This window comes from Manacus candei, unplaced genomic scaffold, assembly GCF_025592945.1.
Source record: "Manacus candei isolate 608988 ecotype Guabito, Panama unplaced genomic scaffold, ASM2559294v1 h1tg000057l, whole genome shotgun sequence".
NCBI classification, from domain to species: domain Eukaryota; kingdom Metazoa; phylum Chordata; class Aves; order Passeriformes; family Pipridae; genus Manacus; species Manacus candei.
In genome coordinates this window covers 3,033,895-3,046,568 of record NW_026138105.1, presented here as the reverse complement: position 1 = coordinate 3,046,568, position 12,674 = coordinate 3,033,895, and the positions used below count along the sequence as shown (strand labels likewise).

The window sequence follows — 12,674 nt, the reverse complement described above, 5'->3', positions numbered from 1 at the left end:
GGCAGTGCTGCTGCTGCAGCAGCAGCGGCCCCTGCCCCTCTCCAGTGCCGGGGTTTGTGGCTGTGAGCACAGGCTGTGCCGAGCACGGGCTGCTGGGGTCCCTCCAGAGCAGGCTCGACCCTGCAGTCCCCATTTTTCAGCACGCTGCTTTGTGGAAAACACCTTGTTTTGGCTCAGAAAACACAGATTATCAGCGATGCCCCCACAAACAGTGGCTGCAGGCAGGACCCTGCAAGGAGCTGCTGGAACAGCCACTACCAGAGCCCCATGAGGAGGAAGATAATGTCTCCAGAGCACAAAGGCACTAGATTTACCCTTCCCCTCCTCCAGGCTGTGCAGCTGCAGCACTCACCAAGCACACACAGGCCCCCCCCTTGATTTGGGAGGTACCACATTTGCTGCCTCCAAACCCCACATTTAACACTAAGCAAGCAGCTAAGATCACCACAGCTTCTGTTTCACCCTGCTGCCCTCCCATGGCCCCCTCCTTACCAGCTTGGTTTTGTCCATGGCAGCCAGCACAGCAGCATTGAGGGTTTCAAGGGCAGACAGCACATTCCTGTATTCTCCCAGATATCCCGAGAAATAATCTGAAGCAGGAGAGAAGACCATGGTGAGGTACCTGAGCACCTCCATCTCTGCCTGCCCTGCCCCTTCTTCCCACACACAGCCCAGTGCTGCAGGGGGACATTCCCCCCTCTCTCCAGTCATGCTCCCACTTGGACTGAGATGAAGATTCCTTCCCCATCCCCTTGGGAAAAGCACAGACACCCTCAGAGCTGGGCTTCAGGCACAGGGACTGGCAATGCCACCTGACTGCCCAGTCCTGCCTAGGTCAGACACACACAAATCCCCCCACAGACCTTCAGGAGAGGGAGCCCTCCAGGGCAGGAATACCCCTTGACTTACCACACAACTTCTCTGTGTCCACGTTACTGCAAAAACAGAAAAACAGGCTCTTGTCAGATAACAGGGCTGGTCTGGGAGAAACAGGTATGATGAGCAGGGTCTTGAGGGCTTGTCTTGAGTCCCAGGGGATTTACTGCTCATTCCATGTATTTTCAGAAGGTACATTAGAAAAATAAGAAGCTGCACAAGTTCAGAGCCAGCAGCTCAGAGCACCCAGGCAGGGCTTCAGGGGCTGAAGGAGCAAGCAAAGCTGCTCCAGCATCCTCTGGAGCTGGAGTGTGGTGGGAAAGTGTCTGTGACAGCAGGATGGGGTCAGGATGGAGGCTCCCCACACCCCTGGGCTGGCAACCCCACTTCTGAGCCCAGCAGCTGCTTCTTCAACCCAACCTCTTCCCCCAAAAGTGGGAAGCACCAAGCCAGGGCTCTCTCCTTGTGTCTCCCTTGACCCCACCCAGGTCCTCCCCCACAGCTGCCCCTTGGTACCAGACCCCCTCCCCTTCCCTGCCTTCAGAGCCCAGGTGATGTGGAGCTGCCTGCAGGCTCCCAGGGCAGGGGATGGATGGTTTCACAGCCCGTGAGGAGGGTTCTTCCTGCCATGAAGGCCAGTAAAGCAGGAATCTGCCTCCAAAAACCTGGAAGCAGGGACCAGACCCTCACCCCTTTTCACTAACAGAGGGCACTGCACTGCAGAATCCACGCTGGCACCCCTGCAGGGCTTGGGCATGTCCCTCCTGCGGATGATAAAGGTGCTGCTGGGGTGGAGAGGGAGGAGGAGACACCCAGAAACAGCCACAGGTTTTTGGGAAGGGATGTCAAGCAGAACCAAGGGTTTGCATGATGCTGTCAGATCTGCTCAGGTCTGCAAAGCCACAGAGACAGAGCTGCTCACATATCTGGCATCACCCAGAGCCTGCAGGGACATGTCCCAGGGTGTCAATTATTCAAATCAGCCTCTGCTCAAGGCATTGTGCTGCCTCAAAAGCCCCTAAACGATTACAACCGTTTTTAATCCTGATTGGGGAAGTGGGAAAGAGCACAAAAGAGAGGGGTTTAAGTGTTTTTGAAGTGTTTTTCAATCGTTTAAGTGCTGTCCCACGTGGAGGAACTGGTGATACCTGGAGTTTGCTGGGCTCCAAGCACAAGGACAGCTGCAGTGCTGCTGACCAGGGGATGTGAAACCAAGGCCACATGGTCCTGTCCCCCCTCTGACACTGCTCACAGGGCAAAATGAGAGGAGGGTGTGTGAAATGTCCAAAATGCCATGTGAACAGGTGAAATGATTCAAGCAAAATCTTCCTATAGCTTTTCCTCCAGGTATCCAAGGCTGGTTTCTGTCTCCCTATTTCTTCTGGGGGTCCACTTAGTGTCCTTTAATAAAAGGCAGTCCTTCAAAGCATGAAAATATTTTGGTGTGACCCATGGCAGAGCCAGGGCAGTGGGACTGCAGCCCCCTCTGCTCAGGTAACTGCATTGGGTGCCTCTGTAGCAGCAGAGAGGGGCAGTGTGAGGCTGTGATTTGGCTCAGCTATTTTAAACACACAGGAGCTGATTTAGGCAGGGCACTGACCTGGCACTGCAGGCAGCTTTTTAAAGTGGATTAAAAAAACAGTGTTTCCCTCGAGACACAATCCAGATAAATCTGCAAAACCACAGCCCCTTCTTCTGCCCACTGCACTCCATTAAAACTTTGCTGATCCCATCCCAGCTCTGCCAGACGGAGTGACTGAGGTTTGAAGCACCAATTTACATTGGAAAAACGTTTTTTTGCTCCTTCTTAATTTTTCCACTCGCTCCTGAAAGCTGCCTGGAGCCTGCAGAGCTGCTGCAGTGCTGCAGGAGCCTTGGCACAGCAGCACCCAGGGCACAGCCTGTCAGCCCTGTGCCCCAGGGCAGTGATTGCAGCCACCCATGCCAGAGATGGGGGAAAAAAATCACTGCAGAGGGGATGTACGGAGATGGAATAACAAAATAGCCAGTGAAACACCTCATGCACACATTACCCAGGCGTTTGCATCTGTCCCCAGTGAGGAGCTGGGGCTGGGAATGGTTCCACCAGGAAGAAGGAGCCACCAGCTCAAGCCACTGCCCAGTTCCAGCTCCAGCTCTGTGACAAAGAGCTGCAACCAACACCCACCTCGTGGCTTCTAAGGAGAGGCCAGGGGTTGTTAATAACTCTTTTTATCTTCTCTGTTTGCTGCTTAAAAATAAGCACTGGCTAATCAATCACTAAAGCACTGAACAGCTGAACACTGAACCAGTCGATGAGATCTTGTGGCAAAAATCAGCCCCCTGGGAGTTGTCCAGGGGAAGATCTGCTCCCTTCCCTTCCTGAGGCAGCCTGCTCCAGCATCAACCCTGCATGGGAATCTCTCCCCACCTTCTGCATCCTGCAGCAGCCCCCAGGGCACAGCCAGGGGCAAGACAGAGCACAGCAAGCAAAGCACAGGACTGGTGGTGCCATTTTCGTGCTACCAGAGCTAATTCACCCCAGAAATCAGGAGGAGCTCATGGGAAGACCCTGAACATCAAGCCCTGCAGGGCTGCAGGGGGCAGCAGGTTTTTCCTGCTCCTCTCTGCCATCCCCACTCCCACTCCAAGAGAAGAGCCATCCTCTGCCTCCAAAGCACTCATCCTGAGACTCTCCACATCTCCCATAACTGTATTTTGACTGTGCTCAAACCACTGATTAACTGTAATTAAGCTTGAACTGATGATGAAGGATCTTGTCATCATTATGCTGTTGGGATTTTGTCAGAATGTGCCTGGAATTTATGCAAGAAAACAGCAATCAGCTGCTGAAAAGCAGACAGGATTTTGGTTTATTTTCCTCGTTTATCATGTTGGGAACCCCCTCTGCCATCACAGATCAGGTTTCCAAACCTTTTCAGTGCAACACAGAGTGTTTCAGTCACTCTCCATCACTCAGAGACTGGCAGATGCTGCAGCTCTGAGTAAAGAGAGGGGAGGGAAGTCCATTTAAATCCCTTTTTTTCCACAGTACCACAGGCTTGAGGTTATTTCCACCTTAAGAGCCACCAGGTCAGCACTGCCACCTCTTTCACTTCTGGCTCAAGATCAGAGGCTCTGGGCTGCCTGCACCCAGTTCCTGAACACCCTCATGGAAAGAAGGATTTTCCAGACCTTATTTTTCCAAATTTCCCCAACAGATGCAGGACATGTAAGGTCCACACAGCACTTCCCTTGGCAGGTTTCACAATGTCCTGCAAAGAGCAGCAACCTCTGCAGCACCACAGCCTTCAGCCCAAAGCCCTTTGTAACCAACTCCCCATTAAGTTGTCCTGATGAGACCCTGGGATCTGCTTCCTCCCACCCAGCTGGGCTGCAGAGAGCAAACCACACCTCCCCAGATGCTTCTGCAGCTATGGAGCTCTCTCAGCCCTCCAAAAACATTAGTCCCTTCTCACCCAGACGTTTCAGTGGATGAAAATGCAGCTGTCCAGGAAGATGGATCCTCCTGTGCCACTGCCAGGGCTGGTGTGGAGCTTCCCAACGAGCTAAACCAAACAGTGGTCCCAGGTGTTGCACCAAACTGCCACCAAGAGCTGAACTTGGTTTCCACATAAACCCTTGAATGTCACAGAATTAAAGCAGGGGGATATTTTAAGCCGAAATGCGACAATTTTCAGAAATGCAGAACAAAAAAAAGCCTCATGTGGGAAGGTAAAATCTGAAGTGAACCCTACAGAGGTGCCTGATTCACAGATCACAGCGTCCCACCTCAGCACCAGGTGGGTGGGAAGTGGAGGAGGGGAGAACATGGTGCTGTGGGCTCTCTGGAAAGAGAACAAGTAATGTGGAAGACCTCTGAACTCTCTCCTCTTCCCAGATGTCACCTCTGGGGCCCAGAGCAGCTGCAGGTTCACAGAGATGGGTGAGGAGGTCAGGACAGCTCTGGGCAGTGCCAGACATGGAAAAGGCCTGGATATAAAGGTCTCTGTTACTGTCTGTCCTCAGGTCAGGCTGACATGGACAAGGAAACACAAATTTCAGCCTAGACCTGACAAACATAACACCAAATCCACCAGCTGGATGAAGGGTGAGACCTTCCCATTGCCACAAAAGCTACAGAACACAAAAGAAGCACGCCAGGTATGTCTGTAGAGCTTGTAGCTGCTTTTCAGCTTTCTAATACTTTATTACCTCAGGTAATAACCCTTGAATCTGGCAGAAAATTTCAGCCAGCTCTCTAAAGCACTAAGTTTTGCAAGTGCAAGCCAAGCCCAGAGGAGAGGGGCTGTCCAGCCCCCCACCACAGGGACAGCAGGGCACCAGCACAGCCTTCCCATGACACCAGAGGCTGCAGAGAGGAGCAAGTGCCCCCACACATCCCAAAAACGGTGTCTCCTACGTTGGCTTGAAGCCACCGAGTGCAGGAATTTGGAAAGAGCTCTGTCTGAGGGTCCCTTCTGCTCCTTATGAGAGGAAGAGAACAAAGAGCCGAGGCTCATGCCCCGCTAATAGGTGTCACCAGCTCGATGCTGCAACTGCCACGTTGCCATGGCTACGGCACCATCCTCACGGCGAGGAGCTCTCAGGAGCACCACTGCAGCCATGGCCCTGCTCAGCTGCTCCACACACGTGGGATAAGCCCAGTCTGGAAGCAGTGGGAAGCCAGGAGGTCTCCCCTGTTCAGGTCAGGGCTCAGTGAAGTCTCCTGGCTCCGCTGCACCCCGTGTTTTCCAGCAGTACTGGACAGGATGGCTCCAAGGTCACCCCAAAGTGCAGCAAGAGGAAAGCAGTATTCCCAGAGGAGAGGGAACAGCTTACTGCTAACTTCCTGGGATCACAGCCCAAACAGAGCTATTTTCAGGAGACATGTCCTGCTGCCCACATCCACGAGTCCAACCAGCAGGACAGGCAGCAGTGGGCAGCCAGGCTCCAAAGAAAGCAGCACCAGAGCCACCCACACCAGCCCACTTCTCTGCCCCATCACCAAAGTGGGAGCACCAGATAAACCCACCACTCCAACACCATCAGGAGTCCATCATCCCCACTGCCCCAGTCCCAGGGGGATGATGTGGGGACCTCTGGGTATCCTCTGTCAGTGGCTTGGTGGAATTCAGTGTGACAAGGGCCTTCCGTGCCACTGCCCTGGCTCCCTGCAAAGCCCTGGGACCAGTGTGTGCAGCTCAGGCTGCTCAAGTTTTCTCTCCCTGATGGAGATACTGCCCTGGCCAAGGGTGTCAGAGGTGCAGGAGGTGCTTCCTGGGGAGCTGGGGAAGTGGCACCAGCCAGAGCCAAAGACCAGGAGGAAGCTGCAGCCCCTTCTACCCCAGCAGCACCCCAGTGTTTGAACAGACCCCAGACATGCAATTCATGAACACCCAGTTTCTCCCAGTGCCAGAACACACTCACCCATAGCAGACAGCTGGGCAGAGGGATCCCAGTGAGGCCACACTGGTGTCCAAAACACTGGGATGAGAATCCTTGCCCAGCCCAACAGACTGCTCTGGACAGCACCAGTCAAGAGCAGACCAGGGCTAAACACAGTTCCTTCTCCTGTTCGCTGGGGGTTTCTTTTTTTAAAAGCAGCTGCCCTAAATTCCCAGTTCCATGCACCAGGCCCACTTGTGTTGGAAAGCAGCTCTTATGTAAGTGAAAAGCAGCTCCCTGTGTCAGCAGTGGCAAACTCTGCACAGTCTGTGCCTTGTCCTCACACCACCACACGCTCCTGCAGACACACAACCTGCTCCACGAGCTGGGTATTTCTGGAATACATTTTTCAAACTACAGTAATGTCATCTTAGATGGTTGCTTTGCTTTGCTTTGTGGAACTACAGTAAATCTGCTGACTGTTCTCAAAATGTCTGACCCCCCTCTTCACCAACGGTGTCCAATGGGTTTTAACATCTGCGTGTTGCAAGAGGTGGGTTGATCTCACCCTGACTATTTATCACACCCGCCCCCAGACGTCCTCCATCTGCACTCCAGCAGGTTTATATTCTCCTTCATCTCCTCGGTGCCACCGCGGGACTTACTCTGAGTGACGCCTGTCAATGCCACTGAACAACTCCCACAGCTCCTCCGAGCTCAGGATCCCATCAGCGAAATAGTTCTTGAACTCCTCGAATGACAGCTTCCCATCATCTGCATTTAAATAAAACGGGGAGAGTAATTATGTATCGGCACAAAGCAGCATCCAGGCCCCAAGGTCCTCCCAGCAGCCGCTGCACCGGGAATGTGGGACAGCTGGGAGTGCTGTGCATGATAATTAGAGCAGATATCTCACTGAAAGCATGTCCCACCATCCCAGCCAAAGCCCAGGAGTGTTGGCAAGCAGGGGCACTGCTGCTGGAATTTCAGGTGGGGATTTCAGCACCTTCCCAAAGAGCCCACTGCAGTGGTTTCAGGAATGCATGCAGGCACTCTGTTAGATGACTGTGCAAGGAGAGAGTCCATTACAAACAGCACGGGTTTTTATGGTAAGAAAATCTCTCCATTGACTCTAGAGCTTTTCCCTTCCTCTCTGTGCCTCGAGGACTTCAGCTCCTGGGCTGCATTTTGATCTCCAACAAAAGCGGTTCCTGGAGCTACCACAAAGGAAAAGAGCTCAAGAGAGCTCTGAGAAACAACTTGTGATTTTGGACCTCTTGGTTTATTGGTGCTGCATTAAAAACTGGGTAACAGAGCCTAATGCCCAAATGCCAGAGGCTCCAGGGTTACCCAGACACAGAGTCACCTGTAAAACCCTGGACTGAGCACAGAGGTTGAATCAATCCCACAAGGGATGGAGCAGAAGCCTGATGACCCCTGGGCCTGGGCTGCTTTGCCTTCTCTTGTCACTGTCAGCAGCACAGAGGAGAAATCATGAGCACACAGGGAGGAGAAGGGCTTGGAAAGGGCTCTGTCCTGCGTGGTGCATGGATGGTGAACTGGCAGAGCCCACTCCCCTGCCCCTGGCCAGGGCCCTTGCTCCAGGCAAAGCAGAAAAGCATTTTCCTTGCAGCCAGAGCACTGCTTGCCCTTATCCTCCCTCTCTCTTTCAGCCAAACCTCTCAGTGGGAACGAGCCACACTGCTTCACCCCGAGCCAGGCAGGGAGGGGGAGGCAGCAGCAGGAACAAAGCACTCACCGTTCTTGTCGGCTCGCCGGAAAATCTGCAAGAGAAAATACAACAGAGCTCAGTGTGGCAGTGGGGAGAGAAGGGCAGAGGAGCTGGGAAGCGCTCAGCACCACGGAAAACCACCTCCTGGAGCCCAGGGGGCCATGGAGAAGCCCCTGCTGCCAGGACTGCACAGGCTGCTCCGGGAAATTGCCCTTTGCCAGTGATTAAACCCATTTCTTGCCTCTAATGCAAGCCCGGCGCTCACAGTGAGCGTCTCTTAGAGAACACGGAGGGAGGCGAAGCAGAGAGGGCTTTGCTACACCCTTGTGATGGCAGATGTTTAATTTTTCAGAGCCTTTAAATGAAAGAACATTAGGTATAAAACCGCTCCGTACGGAAGCACTTAGGGCATCGCCAACACTCCGACCGCCTGCACTGAGGAGCAGCTCCTGCCCTGCCTTCAAAACCACCCCTCACAACAGTCCTGCCTGCAACATCTCCATGTGCACACATGCTGTAATTAATTATTAATGAGTCAATTAATCTGTAACTAATTCTGACACAGAGCACAGTTGGAGACCTCAATTCAGGGCCTCAGTGCGGGTTCCCAACCACGAGGCTTCTGCCCAGGACGCAGGAGAGAGCTGGGGTTGCTCATCCCTGCCAGGATCTGTTTCACCAATAGTTATTGAAGGTCTGGGGCTGACTCTAGTGAGGAATGGCATCATTTCCAAAGCCTCAGAACATCTTCTCAGACCAAACATTACAGCCTAATGGAGCCAACGACTGAAAGTTGTGTGTGTGGCAACTCTTTCCTTTATATCATCCTGGGTGACGTAGAAATCCACAGGTCTGAAGAAAGATCAGGAATGAAAAAGGGCAGGAAAAGGAGAAAGAAGACTTCTATATTCTTGTCCACACATCCCCACAGAGCAGCAGGCAGAGGCATCACTGCCCCAGGCTCCTTCCTTCTGCGCTGCTCACCAGCAGCTCTGCTGTGTGTTCTGAGATCCAGCCACCAAAATCTCCCTGGAAAACTGCTCTGAGGTAAAGAGAGAGCTGCCCAGGAAAACCTGCACTGCTCATTCCTAAGCCACTGGCTTGTGACTGGGAAGAGGCTTTTCTGCTGCTGATCCCAGCAGGGAGCTCCCTGGTCCTTCCCTGCATGAAACCAGGAGCAGGGACACCTCCTGCAGGAGCAGGGACCCCTCCCTGGAGGATGCTCTTCTGAACAAAGTGAGCTTCTCTCGACCCGAGCTGCTGCAGGAAACAGAGACTGCCTTGGACTGACCAGCATTAGGTAACCATCCCTCTGGGATTCCATCCTGCTATTCCTGCCTTCCCTTGCAGGAAAGCAGGGCAGGCGCTCCCTGAGCACCCCACAGAACTCGCTGGATGCACTTTGGAGCTGAGATGGGAACCTGCAGCTTCCAAACAGAAGAGATTTCTCTGGATTTTAAAGCAAAATTTTCTCCAGGCTAACGGGTTCCTTGTGGGGTCTCCCAGATGCAGGGTCACACATTCCAGGGCTCCCTGGCTGCAGGGGCAGCACCGGTGGGTCCCACATGTCCTGCCATGGGAATGACACTTTCCATCAAGGGAAAAGCTTCATTCTGCAGGGCTCTGTGTCATCAGGGAGACACATGGTTCAGGCATTGACATCTCATGGCTCCAGATGTCACCGAGGCCAGTTAGCTCATCCCAGAGACAGTCAAGTGTCACCCAGGCACTTAACAAATGCAGACTCAGGTGAGGCCAAACATTCCTGGCCTTGCTCAGAGGGGTCTGTGTGCAGACTATGAGGGAGAACATGGTTCTTGGGGGGGAATCCATGGAGATGAGAAGGTCTCTAATCCAGGATGAGCCCATCCTGGATTTAGCAGGAGCCTCAGCAGACGGAGTGGATGCTTCTCCCTCACACTCAAGTGAGTGATGTGTTACACAAGCACTGCCAGTGCATGTATGGCATCAGCTGCTTGAAGTGATTTATTTTAATATGGCACAAAGCAGGGAGCTGTGAGAGCCCCACAAGGCAAGGCCACACCTGCTCCATGGCCCCCAGGAATGGCAGGGCTCCTCACTATCACCAGTGAGCCCATCCCTGGCCGACCCAGCTGCAGAGGTGTCTCAGCGAGCGCTGCTCATGTTGGAAAACACCAGTGGATCCTGTGCATGACACAGGATCCAACTCTAGCCAAGCACAAACAGTGCAGAGCCACTTCCACACTCCACAGGGTAAATCCTGCCCCCTCCCCAGGCACAGGCATGAGCTCAGCAATGGCAGGTAAGCGTTGCTTCCCCTGTGGGCAGCAGCCCTGGAACGAAGCCAGGGAAAAGTGATGCAAAGCCAGGCTGGGAATGGGATCAGGTCTGTGTTGACTGCTGAAGAGGCCCTACAGGCAATCCCTCACTTGCCTCAGGGAGTACTGGCAGCCTGGACTGGCACTGCCTGGAGCCCACAATGTTCCTTTGGCCCCCAGCTCCTGGGGTTGGGTCCGAGCAGCCACAGCCCTGCTCGGTGCCTGATGGAAGAACTGAAACGGCATTTATGTGGGAGATGAACCCCCTACACACCTCAGGAAGGAGGGACATTATAGGACTTCTCCCTGCCTGCAGGGCTGGGAGCAACGGTGGCTGCTGGACAGGCAGGCAGGGACACAGTGACTGCCGGGGAGGGGACAGTCACCCCGGTGACACCGTGTGCAGGCTAAGGCAGCTGCACCAGGCACTGCCGTGAACGGCGTCCTTCCTGAGCCTCCCGTATCCCGGGAGAGCAGTGAGGAGCCCCGGGTACCAGCCTGGGGGACAGACCTCCCCAGGGCTTGAGATGCTGCACAGGGGAACAGCAGCGATGGCAGCTCTGCAGTTTATGCCGTGCCTGCAGTGAGGAGTCTCGGGCAAAGTCCTCCTCCTCCTTCTCCTCCTCCTCCTCCTCCTCACCTCTCCCAAAGGCAGGCCATCTACAGGCAGGTCCGAGGGGAAGCAGCAGCTGCCACCTGGAATCTGTGGTGGGCAGTCCTTCCTTGTTGATGCTCACCCCAACAAGCCTGGGGGGCAGCTGGACACCAGCCAACCACCCAGAGCCAAAAGTGGAGATATTAAACTCGCCCTGCCAAGCTCTGGAGCTGAGGTGGGAGCAAAGAAAGCCACGGGGATGAGGAAGAGAAGCCGTCAGAACCGGAAAGCAGCTGCTAGAGTTGTTAACATTTCCCATTTTAATTGCCTTGATGACACCCTGAGGGATAGATGTGGGACTGAGCGAGTGCCCTGAGGAGCTGAGCTGGAACACAGCTGTCATCACCCACCCCCTCCAGCCCATCTTCCCTCAGCCAAGTAATTAGCGTGGTAATGATGCTGGCTGGAGAGCCTTCCAGCCCAAAATCCCCCCAGGCAGGAGAGAGGCCCTGACTCCCAGCTGGAAGCTTCAAGCACCACCCTGACAGAGGGAGCCCTGCTTTCCAGTGGCACCAGGGAGATGCCAGGAGGTCTTGGACCAGATCAGGCATGGCACTCATATTCCTAAAGTGCTGCCTGAGATCTATCGTTCCCCTCCTCTGGGATGAACTGGGACATGGGGGTGAGGCTGGATTGGGACAACATGGAGATGACAGCTGGGGAATGACAGCTGGGGGATGACAGCTGGGGGATGACAGCTGGGGGATGACAGCTGGCATTGACCTGGGCTGTGCAGGTGCTGGGGCACCACCAACCCTCATCCTTACCCCCTGCTGGCTTTCTTCTCCTCGGTCCTGCAGCTGGGCAGGGGCAGCACCTCCACTCACACATCTCCTTGGCTCCACGGGGTTGGATTTAGACCGCAGTGGTGTCGGACACATGGGAACAGCAAGGGCTAGCGGCCCATCGGGGAGATTTGGGCACTGTCCCCCCGACCCAGGTCACAGCAGACAGGCAGGGGCAGGAGGGCTGAGCACCTCGGATGTGCTCCAGAGGTGGGCTCTCACCCTGGGAGATGGCCAGGGATGCAGCCTTGGCCCCAGGGCACGCGGCTCCCCCTCCCAGGAGCACAGCGGGCTGGAGGGGACGCGGTGTGACAGGAGGCACTGTGCCAGCACCTCTGGACATGCAGACAGCCCTTCTCTGCGTCTGAACTCCCCCCGGCCACTCACAGCTGCTGGGATGCCCGGCCGACCCCCAGCCTGCACGGAGCATCCTCCTCCACACCTCCCGGCGCGTCGGGAGCGGGCAGGGACGGGAGCTGCGCCCGGGGGCTGCAGCAGGCAGCGCTCTGCCTGTTGGATCCCACGGCTGCGAGCAGCTCCACGGAACCTTCCTGCCAGACACGCGCAGCTCCGCTCCGGGAGTCACGACAGCCAGCTCTGGATGAGGCGTGGGCTGTTTCCAGCCACCCGGAGGCCCATAATTCATCAGGACACGACACCATTATTTAAGCCATCATGACTCCACACCTCGATGCGCAGCTCCAGGCTGGAGCATCCTTCGGGCCGGTTCCTCCGGGAAGGGGCGGGAAAGAGTCTCCCCCTGACACCCACCCCCGAGGGGAGGCACGGCGGCCCGGGGGGCGCGGGGGGGTGGCGGGGAGCCGGCCCGCGGTACTCACGTCGTGGAAGATGGGGAGCGGCTGGCGGAGGGGCGCGGGGCCGCGCTCGGCGGAGAGCAGGCACACGGCCAGCAGCTCAGCACAGGACATCATGGTCCCGCCGGGCGCGGGCGCTGCGGG

The 12,674-nt window shown here is 55.3% G+C and overlaps 2 protein-coding genes across 3 annotated transcripts in view; both read right to left on the bottom strand.

Moving 5' to 3' along the window:
- Positions 1-12,674, bottom strand: part of PXMP4 (peroxisomal membrane protein 4) — a 131,123-nt gene that overhangs the window by 96,981 nt on the left and 21,468 nt on the right. The gene's annotated exons all lie outside the window — the stretch shown is intronic.
- NECAB3 (N-terminal EF-hand calcium binding protein 3) overlaps positions 1-12,674 on the bottom strand; it is a 27,939-nt gene extending 15,265 nt beyond the window's left edge. Inside the window, exons 1-5 of the mRNA XM_051802808.1 lie at positions 12,555-12,674; positions 8,003-8,027; positions 6,909-7,017; positions 910-935; positions 493-590 (exon numbers count right to left, since the gene is read on the bottom strand). Of these exons, the coding sequence (XP_051658768.1) occupies positions 493-590; positions 910-935; positions 6,909-7,017; positions 8,003-8,027; positions 12,555-12,647 (351 nt within the window). The 5' untranslated portion in view covers positions 12,648-12,674. The remainder of the gene's footprint in view (positions 1-492; positions 591-909; positions 936-6,908; positions 7,018-8,002; positions 8,028-12,554) is intronic.